Raw genomic sequence first — 23,644 nt, forward strand, 5'->3', positions numbered from 1 at the left:
AGACTTCATAAAAACTGCACACACCCTGAAACACTTTTTTCTGTACATATTCAGTTCATGTTTTATTTAAAAAAATTGGAAGCCATATCGTAGCTTTGAATATACATGACGGCTCCACTGAGTTCAATGAAAGCTGCATGTACATAGAATATGGCCCTGAATGTCTAGTCTAAATTAGAGCCCAATTCTTAATACCTGCTTAAAGATACTGTGCACCCACAAGTCGTATTGATTTAAATGGAAAGTGAGAGAACCCAGTCCTTTGCTGATACTCAGCATGTTGCACAATCAGGCGCTTAAACTTTTTGTGACCTTTTAAAAGAAACTAAGGCAGATATTTGCACAGGAACCAGGGAATCGAGGGGAGACACCGGTGGTGGTGCTGTGTAACTATTTGATAACACAGACCAAAAATACATATATCATCATCTCTCTTCTTTGAAATTATCTTTGAAAAAAAGATTGATTTATTGTTTCTGTAATTTGACAAGAAATGAATTTTAACACCATTGTTTCAAGTCTGTTCTTTTCACATCCATTTAAATGAGATGAAAACTGATCAGGGAGATTTAAAATGTCTTAATGAAACACACAGCAAAATTTGTCTTCCCCAGAAAGAGCTTAAAAATGAATAAATGCCAAATGGTGGATTTGCTGTCTTCACCCAGATAAGTGCAACATGGGGCAAATCTGGGTGCTGCTTTGTCTATACCCGCTGGTGCTGCTGACACTATTGCAATTGTTCATTTTGCTCTTGATGGTATTGCTAGCACTCCTGCTGTTCCCTTTGGGGCTGATATTCTTTCTATTTCAGAGTAGCAGCCCTGGTAGTCTGTATTCGCAAAAAGAACAGGAGGACTTGTGGCACCTTAGAGACCAACACAGTTATTTGAGCATAAGCTTTCATGAGCTACAGCTCACTTGATGGGATGCATTCAGTGGAAAATAGAGTGGGGTATATAAATCTCCCCACTATTCTTTCTATTGACATTGCTGCTGTCATTGCTCTTGATGTCATTGCTACCTGGGCGGCTGGTACAGCGGCTGGTGGCGCGGCTGCTCTGGGTGGTCCTATTCTTGCCGCACCTGCTGGAAGCGTGGGTGCTCCCCACTATTGCTGTTCTTAAACCTGTTATTATGCCTGGGGTCGGGGGTCGCTCCACTTGCGGACGTGTTATTTGCTTCCTAGAGGCCGTAGTCGGGGCCCCAGTGTATACTGTACAAGCGCAGCACAAACTCCCCGCGCTTGAAGAACTTACAATGTAAGTCGACAAGAGCGACACCGGGTGGGGAAACTGAGGCACGGGGGACGACGGTCACGTGCCCGCGGTCACCCAGGAGCTCAGTGTCAGAGCCGGGACTAGCATCCAGGGCTCCTGAGCCCCAAGCGAGCGCCAGGCGAAGCGGCCCCGGCCGCCCATGTGGCGCGGCACCTGGCGAGGCTCTTGCGGGACCTGCCCTGGCACTTGCTGCAGTTCCCGCGGCGGCCCCAGGAGGGGGCGCTGCTGCGGCGGCCGATGCGGGCCGGGCCCGGGCTCCTCGGGCGGCTCCATCCCTGCCGCCGCGCGCCCCTCCGCCGCACTCCGTTTCCCAGCGTGCAGCGCGCCCGCGCGCGCTGCCGGAAGTCCCGTGTCGGAGGCCGGGCGCCGCTGCCGCTGCCATGGCGCTGGAGACCCTCTCCCCGGACTGGGACTTCGACCGCTTCGACGACGGCTCCCAGAGTAAGCGCGGAGGGGGGCGCGGGGGCGAGACTCGAGCCCCGGGCCCCTCCCGTCAGCAGCGGGGCGCGGGCAGGAGCCGAAGGGCCGGCGCGCGCGGGGGGGGAACGGGGACGGTCGCACCCGGTCCTCCAGCGGCTCCCCCCCGGTCCTCCAGCGGCTCCCCCCCCTCCCCCCGGCACGCGCGCACCCTGCTCGACCGGGGAGCGAGCGACCGGCTCCGCCCTGGGCCTCTCCCCGGGGGGGGGGGGGGCGGGGCAGCGCGCCTTGCCCGGAGCCGGCCAGTGTCCCCGTCGCTGCTGTGTCTGGCTGCCTGGGCTGAGGGTGGGGTGGCGATCGTAGCAATGTCCGGCCTGGAGAGGTCCCCATCTCCAGCCCCCTGCGCTGCGGCAGGGCCAGGTAACCTGCCCTAGCCCATCCCTGGCGGGCGTCTGCCCCCCCCCGCCCTTGTTCTTACAGACCGCCAGTGATGGGGCTTCCACCGCCTCCCCGGGAAGCCTGTTCCAGAGCGTCACTGGCGGAAAGTTTTTCCTGGTATCTAACCTGGATCTCCCTTGCTGCAGCGTAAGGCAGTTTACTCCTTCTCCTGGCTTCAGTGGCTATGGAGAGCAATTGGTCCGCTTCCTCTGTACAACAGCCCTTAACATATTTTAAGATTATCATCAGGTCCCCACTCAGTGGTCTTTTTTTCAAGACTAAACATGACCTTTCCTCATAGGTCAGGTTTTTTAAACCTTTCATCATTTTTGTTGCTCTGGCCTGGACTCTCCAGTTTGTCTACCTCTTTCCGAAAGAAAGACACCCAGAGTTAGACACAGTCCTCCAGCTGAGGCCTCACCAGTCCTGAGTAAAGCAAGACAAGTAGCTCCTTTGTGTTACATACCACACTCCTGATAATATCCCCTCAGAATATTAGCCTTTTTCGCAATTGCATGGCATTGTTGACTCATATTCAATTTGTGGTTCAAAGGTTCATCTTCCTTTTGTTTCTCCTCCCTCCACATCCCCTAAATCTATTTGAGAGGCTTTAACAAATGTTCCAAACACTGAGGTGGTAATTAAACATGGGGAGACACTGATTTTCGTCTGGTGTATTTGCATGAATTGTGGATTTTTCCTGTAGAAACAGTGAAGTCTCTTTCGTTGCAGTTTGCTGTCTTGATTAGCCGGATAAGTCATGCAGGAATAAATTAGTTCCGTGATGTGTTTTTGCTGTGGCTGGAAGGGAACTAGAGCATTTGCTTGCAATTTCACTTCAGCTTTTTTTAAAATGATGCTTAACTCTTTGTTAGCCTGCTTGTGTGCTGTCAAAAATCCATTTTTTTCTCTGTCCTTGTAGACAACTTACTTTCTAAACAGACAGTGCATGCATTGTAAAATGAACGGTCACGCTGCATTAATTACAACAGTTATTACTGAGCAAATATGTCTGTCATGAGCTGATGTTTCACATATACAGTATAAGTTTCCCAAGTGGTTGTCTGTTCATGCTGTATTTATGTTATTTACTTTCAATGAAAACTGACTTGAGGTTTTATTTATAATTTCTGACAATTGTATGCACCGAAAAAGGAAAGGTTAAAGTACAGCTTTTCATAGAACGGTTTACCAGACATTAGCAGGTGTGTGGAGCTGAGAACCTCTGATATGAGGTACTTCTTTCGCACCAGCTTGATAGAAGACAAGCAGCTTACTTGTCAGTGAGCAAAGTGATAGGAAAACAAAATGGGTATGCCTGTTTTTAAAAGGAAGTCTCTTGTATTCCAAGCAAACTAGATAAAAATCCACGCTATGAAAGATGTTTTTTTTAAACTTAGTCTCATTTAACTTTACAAATAAATCTTATATCTTACTATTAAGTATTATAATTGCTTTAACAGAGGAAAAGGGGGAACCAAATCAGTCTGGTGTAGAATCATAGACTCATAGAAGTGTAGGACTGGAAGGGACCTCGAGAGGTCTTCTAGTCCAGTCCTCTGCACTCAAGGCAGGACTAAATATTATCTAGACCAGGGGTGGGCAAACTATGGCCCACAGGCCGGATCCAGCCCGTCAGGGCTTTGGATCTGGCCCACGGGATTGCCACCCCCGTCGCGCCACGGGCCCTGCACCACTCCAGGAAGTGGCTGGCACCATGTCCCTGCGGCCCCTGGGGGAGGAGGGGCAGAGGGCTCTGTGCACTGCCCTTGCCTCCAGACACTGCCCCCCGCAGCTCCCATTGGCCAGGAACGGGGAACTGTGGTCAATGGGAGCTTCGGGGGAGGTACCTACAGGGGAGGGCAGCGTGTGGAGCCCTCTGCCCCCGGCTGCAGGGACGTGGTGCTGGCCGCTTCCTGGAGTGGTGTGGTGCTAGGGTAGGCAGGCAGCCTGCCTGAGCCCCGCTGCGTGCCACTGCCACCTCGGAGCCGCTCCAGATAAGCGGCGCTGGGCTGGAGCCTGCAGCCCATACCGCAACCCCCTGCCCTGAGCCCCTTCTTGCACACCGCACCCCCTCCCACACCCCGCACTCCCTCCTGCACCCCAACCCCCTGCCCCAGTCTTGCATTCATGGCCCTGCATGCAATTTACCCACCCAGATATGGCCCTCAGGCCAAAAAATTTACCCACTCCTGATCTAGACCATCCCTGACAGGTGTTTGTCTAACCTGCTCTTAATGTTGCATTAATGTCACGTATATAACTGGGCTTGGCAGAATCCAGCTTTTATTTTCTTTTGACAGATAATATTGATGTTTATTTTTAAGCACTTTTTCTGTTTTTATATGTCTAAATTTTCACTGTTGCAGGAAATTGTGGGAGAGTTAGAGAATAATTATAGTAGTAGATGTTGAGATTCAAAAGGTTAAGGCTGGATAACCATTAAAACAGAAATTGTCAATATCACATGTCAAAATAAACAAAGTAAATATCCTTATCTCAAATGCTAAGAAGTTCTCAAGAAGCATTCTTTTTACTTGGCCTATCCGTGAATTTTGATTATCGATGGAAATATTTTTTGTTGGTTTGTGTGTGTACGGTGAAATTCATGTTTACCAACAAAAATCTAATCTTTCCATGCCTATATATAACAATGCAGTTCTCATTCATGAATCCTCATGGGATGATGTATACCCAGTATAGAACTACTGCCTGTTTTATTAATGAATATAAATACAATTAGAGAAATTTTATAATCTTCACTATTGAGTAAGGTTTTGCATTCTCCAAATCTTAGTGGTTTCATTTTTAATGGCTGAGAGGAAATTGAATCAATCAAATCTGAGTACAGTTTATAAAGTATTGTCTCTGCACTGATTTCCTATCCTTCTGTATAATATCTGTATCTTCTGAAATAGGATTTTTGTTCATTGCATGGAAATGACAAAATAAGATTTACTGCGTTCTCTGCTGTCCTTCCAATTAGTTTCTCAAATGAGTGAACTTGTCCAAGTGAAGAAAATATTATCTTTGCACCTACATGAGAGGCTACAAACAAAAGCTGCCTTATTATTCAAACTCTTTCTATAACTGCCTGGCAAACAGCTTCTACCAGTTCAGTGGTTGAACATTTCTCTAAATTTGGCAGCCGACGACAGGTACTTCTAAATTGTTCTAGCCTGGATGTTGGCGTGATTGAGAGATGATTAGTAGATGCCATTGTAACAGATCAGCTGCTTCGGGAGGTAAGCATCTAGCCTGGCATTTGTAACTTTTGCCCTTTGGATGGTTACCTTCACAATCATAAGAGCTAGAAATGTTTATATTCAGTTAAAGCTTAATCCTATAGAAACCAATGGATATCTGCCCCACTTCTAGGAAGTGGCAAGCTTTCTACTTGCCTCTTGTGAATGTACTTTTTCAAATACTGAGGTAGCTACCGAATTCCTTCAGTATCCAATTGAACCTACTCTGGTCCTGATTCTGAAAATATCTATGTGTGCGGTTAATTTTATTCTCATGAGTAGCCCAATTGAAATCAATGGGACTACTTATATGCTTAATGTTTTTGTGTGTATGTTTGCGGCATCAAAGCTTATATTTTGCCCACTTAATTGTTTTTTATGGGGACAAGATAGAACAGCTGTTTTTCTCTTCTACAGGATGCTGCACATCAGTGGTGGAATAGTGTGATTCTTGTTAATATCATTTATAAAGTATTTTCTCTGTACTGGCTCCCAGGGAAAAAAAACTTATTGCACACATTTTACCCACAGCAATGAATATATAGCAAAACTATTTCCTTCATATGTATCAGGTCCTCATATGGCACTGTGCTTTTGACTCTAGATGGCACTATGTATTTTGATGGATTTCTGTTAAGCTTGCATAGCATTATATAAAGTTGTTGCCACCTCTACGTTAATCCATTTGCTATAATGCGGTGTGCACATTTAATTGTAAGCATCGACCACAATCGCAGTTTTGCTTTTGTTCTTATTACAATGGATCACTGGTTCTGTTTGAATCGATGCCTTACTGTTTTTAATAGTGAGAGTTGCATGTTGATTTTTTTTATTGGTATATATATTTGTGTGCAAGGACTCAGGGGGCATAAACTATTACAGACACAAAAAAGGCGGGTACAGTCAAATAAGTTTGAAAACCACTGATCTAGGCTGTAAAGTCTTTGGGGCAAGTATTCCATTTCTTTGGGGCATTTTAACTACAGTAGAACCTTAGAGTTATGAACTGACCAGTCAACCATGCATTTTATTTGGAGCCAGAAGTACGCAATCAGGCAGCAGCAGAGACCAAAAAAAAAAAAAGAGCGAGAGCAAGTACAGTACAGTACTGGGTTAAATGTAAACTACTAAAAAAGTAGTGTTTTTCTTCTGCATGGTAAATTTTCAAAGGTGTATTAAGTCAATGTTCAGTTGTAAATTGTTGAAAGAACAACCATGACATTTTGTTCAGAGTTATGAACAACCTCCATTCCCGAGGTGTTCGTAACTCTGAGGTTCTACTATATCGCAAAGTGCCTTGAGCTCATATAACACTAAATAAAAAATAAAGAACCCTTCAGCTTAGTGGGTATTGTGTTAATGTAAAGTTTTATTGCTTGATTTGCCCAGTTTGACTTTGTATAACTGTCATTTTTAGGTAGCTTTATTTTCAACAAACACTAAAATATTCTAACGTGGTGGTATAATTACTGTTGCTTTCTTCTACCATTGGGGAGGATACCGTAGTCCTAACACACAGTGGAAGCTGAATCCTTGCTTTATATGCAATACTCAACTCAGTCTTAACTATGGAGCAGTAATCTGTGACACTATAGTAACAAGTATACCTTTTTGTATATTTTGATGAATCCAGGTAAATCAGAAATATGGCACTCATCCAGATTTTTGATTTTTAAATACTGTATCATGGTGAAAATAAGTGGAATTTATAAAGATAAGTGACCTGCATACTTAATTTACCAACTTACACAAATATTCTTTATATTTGTGCAGTGGAATGTTGCTCGCATATATCACCACTTTTGGCAGTGAGTGGGCTGCCAAACTTCATTTGGCCATCTAATTTCTGAGTGGTGGTAGAACAGAATACTCTGACAGAGGGAGAGTTAGCTTGAAGGTTAGAATTCTGGGTGGTGACTTAAGACAACATAATCCTGCAATCAGAGTAGGAGGTAGTGTTGGAAACGGCTATTTTTAATGCAGTTACCAGTGAGTTCTAAGAAGTGATAAGACGCTCATTGCCTCAAGGGTATAATATTACCATAGATGTTTGGCTAGAGGGATCTCTCTTTCAGTTAATGTGCAATATTAAGTAACAGATGTCATAATTTATGTTGTCCATATATGCTGTCTCCTTAGTATCTTCATGTTGTAAAGTTGACATCTCTGGTAATTTAGCTTGTTTAAGGTCAGTCTTGAAAATGTCATTTTTTAGTTTATGCATAATGGTTTTGCTGCTCCTGGCAAATAACATAACTTCCCTTTAAATTGATACATTTGAGTTTAAAATCTCATTATAAGCAAGGGAAAAACTTGCATCTTCTTGGTGTCAACCTTGTTAACTGAAAGTGATTTAAGGAGACAATGTTATAAACTAAATAACAGATTAAACTAGATCTTACTTTAAATAATCTGTAGGATATTCCAGTTCAGTGAGTATCCTGTAGAATACTTTAACTTTATGATACTACATAAATATTACTATTTACTCTTAGAAATTCATGCTGAAGTACAGTTGAAGAATTATGGGAAATTTCTTGAGGAGTATACTTCTCAGCTGAGGAGAATAGAAGATGCATTGGATGACTCAGTTGGAGATGTTTGGGACTTCAAACTTGATCCTATAGCATTAAAGGTCTGTATATATTTAATGCATATTGGAATTATCTATGTCTTCTACAAATTAAAATAATGCATTTCGGAGGCATTCAGTTGTGATTTCACTAATGATTCTCTGGAATGATCAGATTTATTGGGCAAACATTTTCATATTCAATCAATACAAAACTGTCAAATTAAATGGAGAAATTTGATTGTCCAGTAGCTTATAGTTCTGTTACCAAGCATCTATGAAAAGCCTTCAGATGGAGCCCTCATTTCAGAATACAATATTTATTCTCTCCTGGGCTGCATGAGAATCATAAGGCTGAAGCTGTTGGTGTCATGGTGTGCTAATCTGGAAGCCAAAAAAAATCTCTTGCTTGCAAATGAGTTGTATAGTTGGAAGAGAGTTTGAAGGTATTGCAAGGTCTCTGCCGTTGAACTCTACTAGTCAGATTTCTGAGCTGCATTTATGAGAGAGTAGAATCATCCTGAGCGTATGGTCTTGGCCTAATGGCCTCTTTATCTCCCTATCTGATCAGTGGAATGCCGTTGTCAGCCAAGTTTTGCCTGCATATTTCAGGCTTTAGAGTTTTCTTCCCCAAATGACCTAGGGCAGGTTGTTCTCTGATCGTGTTAGGATGTTGGGATGCTAAATGAGTCCTGTCCCTCCATCATTGATAATTAGGATCTTTAGAGCCTAGATAGCGATTGTGTTGGTCAGACACAAACTCTCTGGAAAAGGGTGCTTGCAGGGTGTCTAATTTGTTAATTTACAGCTGTTGGAAAAAGTGTACACCATCTCTTTCTTGTATCCTGTTCAAACCTTTTAGAAGTGTTAGTAACCACTGGCTGTAGAGTCTAGGATGTTCATGGCACTTCTATGGGCCAGTAGCCATTGTGCCTTTTGTCTGGAGTGGACCTGAAGCCTTTTTTAGTTGTGATTTATTTAAAGTGATGCTTCTGTTGGTAGAACTAAATAGAACTATAAACTTTTTTGAATCTTACAAGTTACAGAGAACTGTTTCAAATATCTTTCTAATAAAGTTACCTTCAGGTAAAATATTTAAAAGTATATTAGTATTAAGATATTTTTAAAAAGCTAAAACAAAAATATTTTTGAGGTTACACTGTAATCAGTCACGTATATATATTTTCCCTTTACCCTGGAAAGGAAAAGGTCCATGCAATTGTGCCCTTATATTTGTTCAGTCTTTTAATTGTGCCCCAAAATTTTCCCCAACCCATTTTAACCATAAAATAGCAAATCATTGATGATTGTAGGAGAATATAATTTCACATTTTTTTTCTCTATCCTTTGGAGCTTAGTGAAACTTAAAAGAATCCTACATTCTGAGCAGTTCAAGGAACCAAATTCTTGCATACAATTCTTGTTCTGTACAGAAGAACAGACTATATGAGCACAGTGGTGTAAACTGAGCCATGCACAGATATACTTGCAACTAAAATACAAGTTAGGTTACATTTTGTCTCAATAGCCTCAAGAACTGCATTTTAAAGGAGGGCAACCCCCCCACACACACACAATAGTCATCCTCCCTTAAAAGCCAGTTATTTCTCTGGTCACAGACTTCCTGTCCTTCATGAAGTACAAGATATTAGTTATTTTTTTATGTTGAATTTACAGGCATTATTTAAAAACAGAATTTAACTTTTATCCCCTTCTGGAACATGCCTGCCTAGAGGGCTAAACTTTGAACTTGTGCATCCAGTCTCAGTGTTAGTGTGCACAAATGGGCTGGAAAAGCTCTTGGCTGACTTTCAAATCCAAAATAGGTGTTTATATATGCAAATACATGTCTTGCCTGCACAAATAAGTATGCACACATTTTTGTGATTGCAAGATTAGAAGCCATTTAAACATTGGGCCCAGTAGATTTGTCTTACAGCAGTCAGGACTTTTTGCTTTAATATTTCTATAATTGTTATAAATTTCACGTAGTTCATTTGTCTTTTACCCTTACATACCTTCACGAAACAGGACTTGATGAGTCTACGTAGTATGAGAACTGGATATTTCCTCCATGGTAGCGTGCCAGTAGCATACACTTAGTGTCTTTTTGGTACTGAGTGCATTTGGAACTAGGTTGAAAAAATTAAGTTGCTTAACATAATCACATAAATGGTGTTTCTTTTTAGTAATTAAACATATGCTTTTTTAAAGAAAGTCTTCTAATATTTCTATTTTTTAATTAATGTTTAGCTTTTGCCCTATGAACAGTCTTCCCTGCTGGAGCTCATAAATACAGAAAACAAGGTAAAATGCTTTAAACTTAGAATTTTTTAATTATAAGAACTCTGTAGTAAAATCTGTAAATGTTTTTTTCTGTAGAGCGCTTTGAACATGAAAAGTGCTACAAGTGTCAGATGTGTGTTTATTACACTTTTATATTACCCGTGTAATTCTGTTTTTTTCCTTGATGAGTCTAGGTTCTGAACAAAGTAATAACTGTGTATGCTGCCCTTTGCTGTGAAATCAAGAAGTTAAAATATGAGGTAATTCCTACAGCCTGTCTTTATTACTGTTACAAAATGTTTGCAGTTTGGCAAACTGAAATGTAGATTTTGCATCTTGGCTTTTTTTAGCTTCTAAACCTGCAAACATAAGCCATGTATTTTTGTAAATTGAGTATTTATATCTTTTTAATTTGGAAAAAAATCTCTCCTTTTGTTGGTAGGCGGAAACTAAATTTTATAATGGCCTCTTGTTTTATGGAGAAGGAGGTAAGTAGTTCCCTTTATAATGACAGTTAGTGTTATGCTGTTGCTTCTTCTTATATTAAAATAATTGCAGTCTTATGTTCTAGACATTAGAAATTTACTTTTACTACATTTTGGCTATTGATAAAAACCTGAAACTCCTGGTCTCTGTTACAATACATGACCTGCATATCAGTGTCTTGTAACTACACTGAATTAACATCAAACATCATTAAGATTTTAGTTAGAAAGAGCCATTATCTGCAGTGAAGCACTGGTGTAGTAGTGGGAACTTCCTTGATATTTTGTCTCTGCTTTACATATGTGTGGACGGCTTATGTGAGAGGCAGGAAGTGGGGACTGGTGACAAGAGTGTGACAAGAGAGTGTCTGAACACTTTTGGCTTTTAAGGAAGGATTTGGAGAGAGGGCAGGGCACTGGTCGTACAAAGACAGGGAGACCATTTCTTTCAGAAAGTGTAGCATGAGGCTTTTTTTTTTAAAAAAAGATTTCATCTTCCCTTTTAACACTGAAACCTTTAATGTAGGTTCACACTGCCTTGTATTTTAAAAAAGTACTTTGCAGTTATTTTTCAAGGTTTCTATATTGAATATAAGAAAAGGAGTACTTGTGGCACCTTAGAGACTAACCAATTTATTAGAGCATAAGCTTTCGTGAGCTACAGCTCACTTCATCAGATGCATATCGTGGAAACTGCAGCAGACTTTATATATACAGAGAGAATATGAACCAATACCTCCTCCCACCCCACTGTCCTGCTGGTAATAGCTTATCTAAAGTGATCATCAGGTGGGCCATTTCCAGCACAAATCCAGGTTTTCTCACCCTCCACCCCCCCCCCCCCCACAAATTCATTCTCCTGCTGATGATAGCCCATCCAAAGTGACAACTCTTTACACAATGTGCATGACAATCAAGTTGGGCTATTTCCTGCACAAATCCAGGTTTTCTCACATCCCCCCCACCCCCATACACACACAAACTCACTCTCCTGCTGGTAATAGCTCATCCAAACTGACCACTCTTCAAGTTTAAATCCAAGTTAAACCAGAACATCTGGGGGGGGGGGGGGGGTAGGAAAAAACAAGAGGAAACAGGCTACCCTGCATAATGACTTAGCCACTCCAAGTCTCTATTTAAGCCTAAATTAATAGTATCCAATTTGCAAATGAATTCCAATTCAGCAGTTTCTCGCTGGAGTCTGGATTTGAAGTTTTTTTGTTTTAAGATAGCGACCTTCATGTCTGTGATTGCGTGACCAGAGAGATTGAAGTGTGTGTGTGTGTATGTGTGTGTGTATATATATTTATTTTGACATAACACCGGACTCTGCTTATATAAATGTGGTCATAGGCTTTTTTCCAATTGGTAGATCATAAGATCTCACTCTGGGTGAAAGTTACTTTTTTTTTTTTTTTTACAGCGTAAAACTGACAGGAGATCTGAATTCTCCTCCAGACTGTGCTATTGACCTCCTGTGTGACCTCAGGCCTAGTCACTAAACTTCTGTTTTTCCCATCAGAAAGATAGAGAAGATAATGCCTCTTTTACAGTAGCCTCGTGAAGCTCAGTTCATTAGAGTTTTGTAAAGCCTTTTGAAATCCTTGCATAGACGGTACTATAGAAGAGTGTAAACTCTTTCAGGTAGAGACTGTGACTAGCACATTCTAGGTGCTATGTAAAATATGACTGTCTTGGTTCTTTTGATGAATCATTTCTCTAACTGCAGATAACTTTTTAAAGCAGACTTCTATCAGACATGTGTTTAAAGCCTTTTGAATCATAGTGACATACTGCCAAACTGTAACAAAGGTCTCCCTCAAAAATGTTCTGCCTCATTGGCAAGGAGAAAAGAGGGCTGCAGTAGCTATAAGCTGCTTATTCTGTGACAGCAGTTTGGTCCTGCTGTTTCTCCTCTTCCTCCTGGAGAAGCCAGCAACAGGGAGTGGGTGGGAATGCAGTCCTCCAACCAACAACACCTCTAGATGCACGAGAGCCAGCTGTTCCTCTTGTAGCAGCTGCCATAACAATTGTAGGCTTACCTGGGTGAGCAGAAGCTAGCTAGGTCCCCGTCTTGAAGGGGTCTGAAAATATGAGGTGGAGCATTTTTGAGTTGGCCTCTGGGGGAAAAAAATATCCGTCCTCCCCACTCCTCCTCTCCCAATGTGACACATTCCTGTCCTCCACCATCACATCACGATGCACAGGGCTGGGCTAGGGGTGGTGTCAGCAAGATGTTTATTTGGGGTATACATCAAATTTAACAGAGTGATTTGTATATAAAAAAGTGTGTGTTGGGGAAAGATACAGTCTTTAGGAATCTTAGAGCCTCCTATTGCAGAAGAGTAGAGCCTAGCTGCTTGTGCCTTTCATCCCCTTTGATTGGTTTATATTGACATACATTTTCAAGGCTATCTTCTTAAAACAAAGTGGGTAGAAACTTTAAAAGGCTGAGATTTTCTATCACTGGACCTGAAGTCAGCTCTTTTAACAAAGTCTTGCACAAGCCCCCTCCAGACTGCCATTAGAAAAGCAATTATTGTGTATACTATAGTAAGGTTTCAAATTAAATCCACAATACCACAGGTGCTTAATCCCTATTGTGGATTAACTTCTTACCCAGTTTAATTTTTAAAATTAAAGCTATTGTTATTCGTAGTGGTCTGGTATAAAAGTTTTAACGCATTAAGTTTTTAATAAAAAGAAAAGGAGTACTTGTGGCACCTTAGAGACTAACAAATTTATTTGAGCATAAAAGCTTTTGTGAGCTACAGCTCAATAAATTAGTTAGTCTCTAAGGTGCCACAGGTACTCCTTTTCTTTTTGTGAATACAGACTAACACGGCTGCTACTCTGAAACCTGTCATTAAGTTTTTAATAACTCCCAGGTGGATGCATTTTAAAACCCTGTATGCCAGATTTTGTCAGATGAGATTTTATGGCCAATTATAATCACCAGAATAATGTGTTTACAAACATAAATGCTGACACGATGTTAAATTGGTACTCCAGGAAACTTGGTACTTTGTAACATCCTATTATTTATGTTGAGGGTAGTGCTCTGAAGCCCTAGTTATGGACCAGGACCCCATGGTACTAGGTCCTGTAGAAATACAGAACAAGAAGATGTTCTCTGTTTAGCAAAGCACAGTCAAGTCTTTGTTAAGGATTCATTGGAAATACATTGCCTTATAGCAGTGTGCTTTAATTAAAGGTCAAACAAAATTGGTTTGTCATCCAGACTTGAGTGTAATGAATAGGTTTGTCTGATATTCCTAGTCAGTGAAGCTTTTGTTTATCTTTCAAGCCACAGATTCCAGCATGGTGGAAGGTGATTCCCAAATACAGATGGGAAGATTTATTTCATTTTTACAGGTAAAGAGTGCATCTTGGCTTTGGAGCAGTTGTACTCTGTTTTTTTCTACTTCTCAAATGGACTCATCAGTTACAGTATCCTATTTACATCCCATTCAAAGGTATTGGGAGTCACTTTTGTGTGCAGATTACAATTTCTTGCCTGCACATCTGTCTCAACCAACCTCCTTCACTCATCCTTTCAAATAGAGAGCTGTTAGGTGCAGTTTGTTCACTATTGTGTTTCTGCACTTAAAGCTGTTTCAAGCACTGTAAGCCCCAGTGTGAGAAGGTTAAAAGATTTTCAGATTCGGTTCCCAAATAAACTAGTTTATCTAAACAGACTTCAACAGGAAAAAATGTAGTGGGACTCTGTCACTTTCTGTTAAAGGTCTAACATTCTGATGCATGTTTCTGATGGTAAATTTTAGTTTTCCACTGAATAAAAAGTGGTAGTGCTGGCAGGAATTAAACTATTTGTTTGTTCATCTTCCTTTAGCTTATAGAAAGAGGTAAGATTAAAACAAGCAATTTAAAAAAAAATTGTTGATGCCGCACAAAAAATATTCTGGGGAGTAACATGCCTCTTAGAAACAATTGTGTTTATTACCAAGGACACTTGAATGAAAACAGGATGTGTGTTTCCAAGGATTTCCTTTGTTCTTGATGTTCATTCTACACTAGAAATTATCATTATTTTTCTGGAATGATTTCCATAGCAAGTGATTGTCCAATCACAAACAGGATCCTGTTGTCATGAAAAATTTACTTGTAGTAAAAAATGAAAAATATATACTGCTTAAGCAAAACTGTGTCTAGAAAATGTAAATTCAGCCTTCATTAAACAGGACTTTATTTACTGTCTTGTAAATATCATGTATCAGAGTTCTTAGTGGTCCCCTTTGGTAGACCAAAGATCAGAGGAAAATACTTGCTAAGCTCTCCTGCATGCAGTTGCTAATATCTCTGCCTTTTCTTGTGCACTTTCTGTCTCCTGATCTTTGTTCTTTCCTGCTTAGCCATCAGCTTTCTTTTTCACTTTTTACCTCCCAATTTCTTCTACTCATCTGTTCAGGGGAGAAGATTTGTTGATGGCTCTGTGGGCCCATGCTACATGTGCTTCTGTGGCTCAGCTGAGAGTTCTGGGAGCTAGGAGGAGAGAGTGGCTGAGTGGGTGTTTGCTTACACTCCTGTATGTAAGATATCATCCCAGGACCATAGAGGGAAGGTTGGGGAGCTTTCAAATATCTGTATCCGATTCCTGCTTTATAAGAATCTGTAGGAAGAATCTCTCCTTACTGAGTCTGTCCTGTTCCCATTGCTGTGCTCCACTTTCTAGTCCCCAAAAGGAATAAGCTGGTGGCAGTGTCTACCATCTGGGAAACACTAATACGGTAGTGATGTGCAGAGCTGGCAGAGGGATCAGAATATGCTGTTTTCGTATAGCTGCTTGTCACGGAGTCCCTGGGCGATGCTCTGGAACTGCTCCCCATGAAGCCAGTCAGGACTCTGGGGTAGTCGCCTTTCTGTGAGCAGCCTGTCTGCAGGACACACAGCTCACACAGCTTCCACCTTCCTGGGTCTGACCTCGGAGCATTCAGCATCCTCTGCCCCTCCGTGCGCTTCCCCCCAGTGAGTCCACTCAGGTGGGGCTCCTGGGGAAGCCAGAGGGTCCTGCACCCCAACTTCGCAGTCAGACGGGACTCTCAGCCAGCCAGTAAAACAGAAGGTTTATTAGACGACAGGAACATGGTCTAAAACAGAGCTTGCAGGTGCAGAGAACGGGACCCCTCAGCTGGGTCCATTCTGGGGGGCAGTGAGCCAGACAACCACGTCTGCACTTCACTCCATGTCCCAGCCAGCCCCAAACTGAAACTCCCTCCAGCCTCTCCTCCTCTGGGCTTTGTTCCTTTCCCGGGCCAGGTGGTCACCTGATTCCTTTGTTCTCCAACCCTTTAGCTCTCACCTCGCAGGGGGGAAGGGCCCAGGCCATCAGTTGCCAGGAAACAGGGTGTCGGCCATTCTCTGTGTCCAGACTCCTGCACACACCGGCCCTCTAGGGCTCTGCAATGATCATACACCCTTACCCCACCACCTAGATACTTAAGAACTGCCTAGGGGAAACTGAGGCACCCCCACACTATTCAGAGGAAACATTAAGAAGAGTCCCACTTCGTCACATCTAATACGGTAGTGATGTGCAGAGCTGGCAGAGGGATCAGAATATGCTGTTTTCGTATAGCTGCTACATAAACATATTCGCTGTTTGTTATGGATTTGGCAGTTCTTGGTATCCAGAGATTGTTCTCAGCAGATGTAACAGCTAAATATTTACCGAGGTGATATTAAAGAGACAAACTATCATACTAATTTAGGAATACCTGGCAATGTTTCACTACCCTCTGCAGGATTAAACCACATAATCTTTAATATACTTAGAAGATTTTCAAAATCTGTCAGTTGTTTGCAGCATAGTCTGTTGCTGACAGCTGGATATGTGCCATGAAATTGGACTTTCTGCCTTAAGCATTTAAAGGGGCAATGTTAACTGGTTCTAGGCCTGAAATTTAGGTTCTGTTTTTAGAAACCTCAAAGCCAAATACAGAAAGAATGTTTAAATGAAAATGAAGTTAAAACCCAAACAACATTTTTAAGCAAGTGAAAAGCAAAAAGTGAAACTGACCAAGCTGTTCACATGTCCAAGACGAGTGAAATGTAAACCAACTGCATATATAATAAAAAGCCAATTTAGAATTTTTCAAACTCTTCCGTTTGATATAGTTTAAAGCCAGAAAGTACCAATAGGTCATCTAGTTTGACCTGAATACCTCAGACCATTACGTTTCACCCAGTTATCCATGTGTTGAGCCCAGTAACTTGTGTTTTAGCCAAACACATCTTCCAAAATGGCATCTAGTCTTGAGTTGAAAACTATCCACCACTTCCCTTGGTAATTTGTTATAATTGTTAAGTACCTGCATTTTGAATTTTTTTGGCGTAATTTCTAACTTGAATTTGTCTGGCTTCAGCTTCCATCCGTTGGTTCTTGTTATACCTGTCTCCACTAAATTAAAGAGCCCTTTAGTACCTGGTATTTTCTCCACGTGAAGGTACTTATGCACTGTAATCATGTCACCTCTCAATCTTCTTTTGATAAGCAAAACGGATTGAGCTGTTTAAGTCTCACTGTAAAGCATTTTCTCCAGCCCTAGAGTCACTTTTGTGGCTCTTTTCTGCCCCCTCTTCAGTTTTTCAACATCTTTTTTAAAATGTGGATATTTGAACTGGACACAGTATTCCAATATTGGTCTCACCCATGCTGTATTAAAAAGGTAACAATCACCTCCTACTCCCCTGTTTATGCATCCAAGGATCACATTAGCCCTTTTTGCCACAGTATGACACTGTTTATTTGCTTGTCCACTATGACCCCGGATCCTTTTCAAAGTCACTGTTTTCCAGGATACAGTCCCCATTTTATAGGTATGGCCTGTATTCCTGGTACCTAGATATATTTACTTTTGGCTGTATTGAAATGAATTCTGTTTGGATGGGGCCAGCTTACCAAGTGATCCAGATCGCTCTGTATGACTGCCCTGTCCTCGTTATTTACCACTCCACCATTGATTTCAGTGTGTATCATCACTAGTGGAGATTTGCCAGATGACTTCATAATCCTATCCAGTTTACGGCTGCATTTCAAATTTTCACTCCTGTTCTTGTGTCCCTTGCTGAATTCTCTGTCCTCTCCACTTTCAGTTTTAAATCCAGCATGTCAGTAACTCATGAAAATAATCTTTTTTTCTGTCTGTAAGTGTAGCTATTTATCTGTAATCTGTCTGATTTGTGGCTTTAGCTTGGCGTGGCTTCAAAGAGAACAATGGTTGTTTAGGGCTAGAGCAGACTTTTTAAACTTTTTAGGCTATGTACCCCTTTCCAAATAATGTAGTCTACCATGTATCCCCATCTGAGATAGACAGAGGTGACACATGGAGGGACACGCAGAGTCACGTGCCCCGCAGATTTCTGCTTTCCATTTAGCAACAGCTTCTAGAGATTTTCAAATTGTGGGTGCGCCTCCCTAGGTGGGTGTGGAGGAATGTTCGGGGGTGGGGAGGGAGGGAATGGCGATGCTAGGTGGCTCGGGCCGGCCCCGCATAGCGGGACTCACAGGGGAGCACCACCTCCACCCTCTCACTCACCTCAGTGGGCCACTCAGCCTGTTACAACCAAAAATTGTAACTCAAAGGGCTGCCTCAGAATTGAGTTACAATTTTTGGTCTCCACCCTACCCCCCCCGTCTCCCCCCTAAATCCAGACAGGCTGGGTTGCCCTGCTGACCTGAGGTGAGTCAGGGGATGGAGGTGGTACTCCCTCCCCGAGCCCTGCCCAAGGTCACCGGCCCAAGGGCCCCGGGGGGTGGGGTGCACCTCTGTACTAAATAAAATGTATTGTCCACCATTATAGGATTTTTCTCGCATACTCCTTGACAAGAGCTCACATACCTTTAGGGATACACGTAACCCAGTTTGAAAACCACTGGGTTTTCAAAGAAAAAGAGCATGCTTTTGTTATGGAGTTCATAGAAGGCGGTGGTGCTTACACACACTGCCTGAGGGAGAGTTGTAGGAGGCCTTGTGCCTCAGAAGCATAATGTCTTCTAGGGCTCTTTGTTTGGGGTGGGGTGTAACTTATTACATCCATTTTAAAGGTGTACTATACTCCCCCAAGCAAGCACCAGCTCTTGGCTATTGCATGGGTGAAGTGGGGCAAAGCCTTGCCCACTGTCTACACATTTATCCTGGGAGGAAGCATCTGAGTGAAGCTCCCCTGAGCATCAGGACTGTGGTTCTAGCTAGCCCTATTGATGGCGACTCAATAAGGAAAAGGATCCTTACTCCCTCTTCTGCCTCTGTGTAGCTTCATTAGCCCTAAATCCTAAAGAAACATGCTTAAAGAAATGTGTCTGACTTCCTGTCCAGGCTGCAGTTGTGAGAAGCCTCAGACTGGAATTAGGAAGTTGAACTTGGGGTTCTGGTTGCATGATTGTTGTTCACTGTCTTGGAAATAATACCAATGTATGCAAAATTTGTCATTTCAGGAGCTGTCTTGTTTTGTTTCACGGTGCTACGAAGTGGTGATGAATGTAATTCATCAGCTGGCTGTTCTCTATACCAGCAACAAGTAATTATTGGCAGAAATGCTATGTCCCCTTTTTATTATTAAACAAAGTACAAGATGTTATGATCTCCCTAAAGCATGGTAAACATTATAATACTCTGGTCAGAAAATATGGAGAGTGGTTTTTAATGCAGCCTTATATGCCCACATAAGCTACTTTTAAAAGGATTTTATTTATTAAAAGAATCATAATCTGCTTTAAGTGTTTTTTTGTGATGAGATGCAAGAATGTCTTTTAAACTAAAAGGCATATTTCAGGAGAGCTGTCTCTTTTCAGAAGGAACAAATCTTGATGCTAATGTGGCTGATCTTTATATCCTTATGCCTCTAATTGTTGGACTTAGTCCCTGTCCTACTGGCAGGAGGAATGGATGCCTTATGTTAGCTGAGAGATGCTGTGGAGATGCCATTCTAACATTTTGAAGAAATGGTAAAATCAAATTGTTTCAGAAGCTTAAAAAAATTAGGTCAACTTATTTAATTTTAATATTATAAATGTGTGATCATAATATCTATTTGAGCAAACCTGATCAGTTTTTTATTTAAACATTAGTATCATAGATATTGTCTTGAGTATGGCTTTATGTCTTCATATGCCAATTTGACAGTAATGATGTCTTGGTATATGGGAGACAGTGTCTTACATCAGAGGGTCTTGGGCATTTACTTACTTTGTCTTTGGTTTCATCTGTAGGATTTAGAGCGTGTGTGTTCAGGTGGAGATGCTATGATTGCTAATTAGTCTTAGTTATTCATTTTTGTTTTGTGAATTTTAGTGTATATCACTTGCAGAGACTAAGGGCATGATTTTCAGACATGAAACTCCAGTTGAAGTGAGTGGAAGCTGTGGGTGCTTGACACCTCTGAAACTCAAGCCAATTTGTATATCTGGTCTCAATGTACAAGCAACACTCCTTGGCTAAAGTCACATGGGAAGCATATTTAGATTGAATTTTTGCAGTTTATAAAATTTAAAAAAATCATGCAGTTTATAAAATGGCTGAAAAAAGTATGCATAAAATACATGCTGTTGAAGGGGATATGCACCCTCCATGATATGTGCATAACTTCTATTATATTCCCATAAATGAGTCAATACTAAATCAATGCAATGTTACTGTTGTAGGGGCCACTGTACTACTGGAGCTGTTATGTGACAAATCGGATGTAAAATAAAAGAATGGGACCACTTATGGTTGCTGAAAGATCTCATGATGTCTGAGAGTTAGGGATGTGAATGCTAGAGCTTTGGCCATATTCTAAATAGGTTCATTCTTTCTGCCTAAGTTTCCTCTGCTGTTTTAACCGGTTATGGTATTCTTCTGCCCAAGGCTGCTATTTAACAGTACTTTGCATCTCTACACAGCTGCACTGTTTCAGTGGTGAATGAAGTGAAGCTGGGTGTCTAGCTTGCGTATCAGTTGGTTAAGTTTGTAAAGTGTTTTGGGACCTTTGGAATGAAAGACACTATAAAAATGCTAATTATTAACATCACTGGGACTTGTTAATATACATGCGCAACAGCCTAGACCTACAATTTAGCAAACCAATGGTTCATTATGATTTGGAAAATGTTATCAACCTGATATTGCTACATTGGTTGTCAAAACCAATTTTTAATATGCATTTTTATTATGTGTTGGAATATATTTTTCATTACTGATAACAATTACCACAATTACTTTCTTGAAGTATAATATGCAAGTAAAACATTTAAGAGACTGATACCTCTAACAACAGTTAAAATGTGCAAAATAAATAAGTGCTAGCTAATAATGGAAAAATAAGATATTGTTTTGTTTGCTTATCTATTGCAGGAATGCACCTAAAATTATAGTGACAACAGGAGTTCATTTTCAGGTGAGATGATTTAAAGCAATGTTTCTCAACCTTTTTGATGCCAGGGACAGGTTTCCTGCCTTCCTAACTGTGTTAGGGAGATCTCAGGGACTGGCACTGGTCCATGGACCAGTTGTTGAGAAACACTAGTTTAGAGGATTTTAATTTTTTTTTTAGTTTTATAAACAAACCTGAAAAACATTTCTAAGTTTTCTTGTGAGAGAGAGGAGAAAAATGAATTAAAGGATCATTTTCAATGTGTGTTGGAATCCTGCTCTCAGGACAGAGTTGTCCAATCACTGTTTCTGATTATTATATGGAAATGGTCATTACATCCAGATATGGCAAATGCTAACTTTCTTAGATTAAAAGTGGATGGGTCTTGTGCTTGTGCGTCACAAACACTGTTTGAGAATCCTACCTTCATTGTCAAGACAGGTCAGCTAGCTTATGAGTGGCACCTCCATGCTAACTGTAACATTCCTTCTCTGTAGTGAAAGAACACTAAAATGGGGTAAAAAAAATCTTTGTTTACATGGCATGAAACCATTGGTAACTACTGGAACTTCTTTAACAGACTATGTATGAGCATCTAGGGGAGCTGCTGACAGTCTTACTCACGCTGGATGAAATAGTTGACAATCATGCCACTCTGAAAGACCACTGGACCATGTACAAAAGGTATGCAGTTGGAGCCTTAGACATATTTCCAGTGTAAATATTAAAAACAGGTGGGTAAATTTAGGTCTAAAGAAAATGAGTTGAAAGCCCTGGTATTTGCTAAACTTCTAGGGCTTAAGCCTGTGTCAATGAGAGTTGCCACTGACTTCAGTGGGAGCAGAGTTGGCTCTTCATTGTGTCATCTTACTGGTGCAAGTAAAAACTTACAGTGCCAGATCAAAACCCCTACAAACTTAGCCTGTTAACTTGGGCTGCTGTTACAACCTTGAGTAGAAGGATAATGGCTGCTGATGTTTGAGAGAGAATGTATTTGTTAAGAAATCTTATCTTAAAAGGAAGTGTGAACTGTGGCTAAAACTGTACAGTATCCTGTCACTCTTACTTGAGTCGCCCTATGGACTTGAATAGAAATTTTTGCTTGAGCAGGATCAAGTTCTATGCAAAATTACTGTAGTGCAAAATCAGTTGAGATTTCATAGAAGTCTTCCAATAGGGGTGTATTGTTCTTCTGCAAATTGCCTATGCTGACACAGTGACCTTTAAATTTATTACCTTGTGAAGGGCAGAGACAAATTCTGTTCGGGATGTGTTTAGTGTGGGGGGCCTACATGACCCTGTTTTGAGACTTATCATTTCCTATGACTCCAGACAGCAGCAAGGCAACATAGTGACCAAGGAATCCAAGGAATTTAGACATTAAATATGTTTTCTAATGCTCTCTGCTAGATAACACTGTGTGACATAGCAGGCATTAAGGCCTTTCTTCATTCTTTACCAAAACACTGGTGAAGCCATAATCAAAGAAAGCCTCATTATATGTGCAAGCAAGTTTCTCAGACCCTTGTTTTCCATTCCTAACTGCATTACTAGACTCGCTGCTGGAGGCTGAAGCAGATACTCTGTGTAAAAATGAAGTTTGTAAAAATGAGTTTGTGTGTGTATGGGGGTGGGGGGGATGTGAGAAAACCTGGATTTGTGCAGGAAATAGCCCAACTTGATTGTCATGCACATTGTGTAAAGAGTTGTCACTTTGGATGGGCTATCACCAGCAGGAGAGTGAATTTGTGTGGGGGGGTGGAGGGTGAGAAAACCTGGATTTGTGCTGGAAATGGCCCACCTGATGATCACTTTAGATAAGCTATTACCAGCAGGACAGTGGGGTGGGAGGAGGTATTGGTTCATATTCTCTCTGTATATATAAAGTCTGCTGCAGTTTCCACGATATGCATCTGATGAAGTGAGCTGTAGCTCACGAAAGCTTATGCTCTAATAAATTGGTTAGTCTCTAAGGTGCTACAAGTACTCCTTTTCTTTTTGCGAATACAGACTAACACGGCTGTTACTCTGAAACCTGTGTAAAAATGAGTTCACTGTGACTCTGATCACAAATCAGAAAGAGGAATTCACTGTTAAGCAAATGAGGCCGCGACTTAGGAAGGCCCTGTGTGCTGATACTAGGGCAGCACAGAGACAGTGACTTACTATGATTCTTTATCCTTGAGTGCCAACAGAGTACTCAGGGTGGCATAAAAGAAGATATGGGCCCTTCCTTAAGGAGTTTACAAGCCACTGCAGATTCGCATCTCAGAAAAGGCTAGCAGAAGCTCCTATCAGCTCGAGCAGAGAGGATGCTCTGTTGGTGAGGCTGTTGATAAGGATCTTCTGCGTTCAAGTCCCTCAGCTGGGTGCTTACACAGCCGGATGGTACAAATGGCCAAATTGGCATCTGCACAGCCACTTCCACACGGCCAGCGTGTCCGGATCTGCTCCACAAATGCTGTACCAGGAGGCAGCTGTTTTGATCTACGGAATGGCACCCTTTGTACATGTGAGGTCACCAGTGTACCCACTGTACACCCTCTGCAC

At 41.5% G+C, this 23,644-nt stretch overlaps 1 protein-coding gene across 5 annotated transcripts in view; it reads left to right on the forward strand.

The window, feature by feature from the left end:
• Positions 1-1,601: 1,601 nt before the first annotated feature.
• Positions 1,602-23,644, forward strand: part of WASHC4 (WASH complex subunit 4) — a 65,845-nt gene continuing 43,802 nt past the window's right edge. For 3 of the 5 annotated variants that reach the window (XM_073324121.2, XM_073324131.2, XM_073324149.2), the window contains exons 1-9: positions 1,602-1,721; positions 7,876-8,015; positions 10,206-10,259; positions 10,433-10,498; positions 10,681-10,726; positions 14,031-14,098; positions 19,179-19,261; positions 21,076-21,118; positions 21,675-21,778. In XM_073324121.2, coding sequence (XP_073180222.1) covers positions 1,661-1,721; positions 7,876-8,015; positions 10,206-10,259; positions 10,433-10,498; positions 10,681-10,726; positions 14,031-14,098; positions 19,179-19,261; positions 21,076-21,118; positions 21,675-21,778 — 665 coding nt within the window. In that variant the 5' untranslated portion in view covers positions 1,602-1,660. The other 2 variants (XM_073324140.2, XM_073324159.2) reach the window with 2 other exon arrangements.

Source organism: Lepidochelys kempii, chromosome 1, assembly GCF_965140285.1.
Source record: "Lepidochelys kempii isolate rLepKem1 chromosome 1, rLepKem1.hap1, whole genome shotgun sequence".
In the NCBI taxonomy this organism is placed as follows: domain Eukaryota; kingdom Metazoa; phylum Chordata; order Testudines; family Cheloniidae; genus Lepidochelys; species Lepidochelys kempii.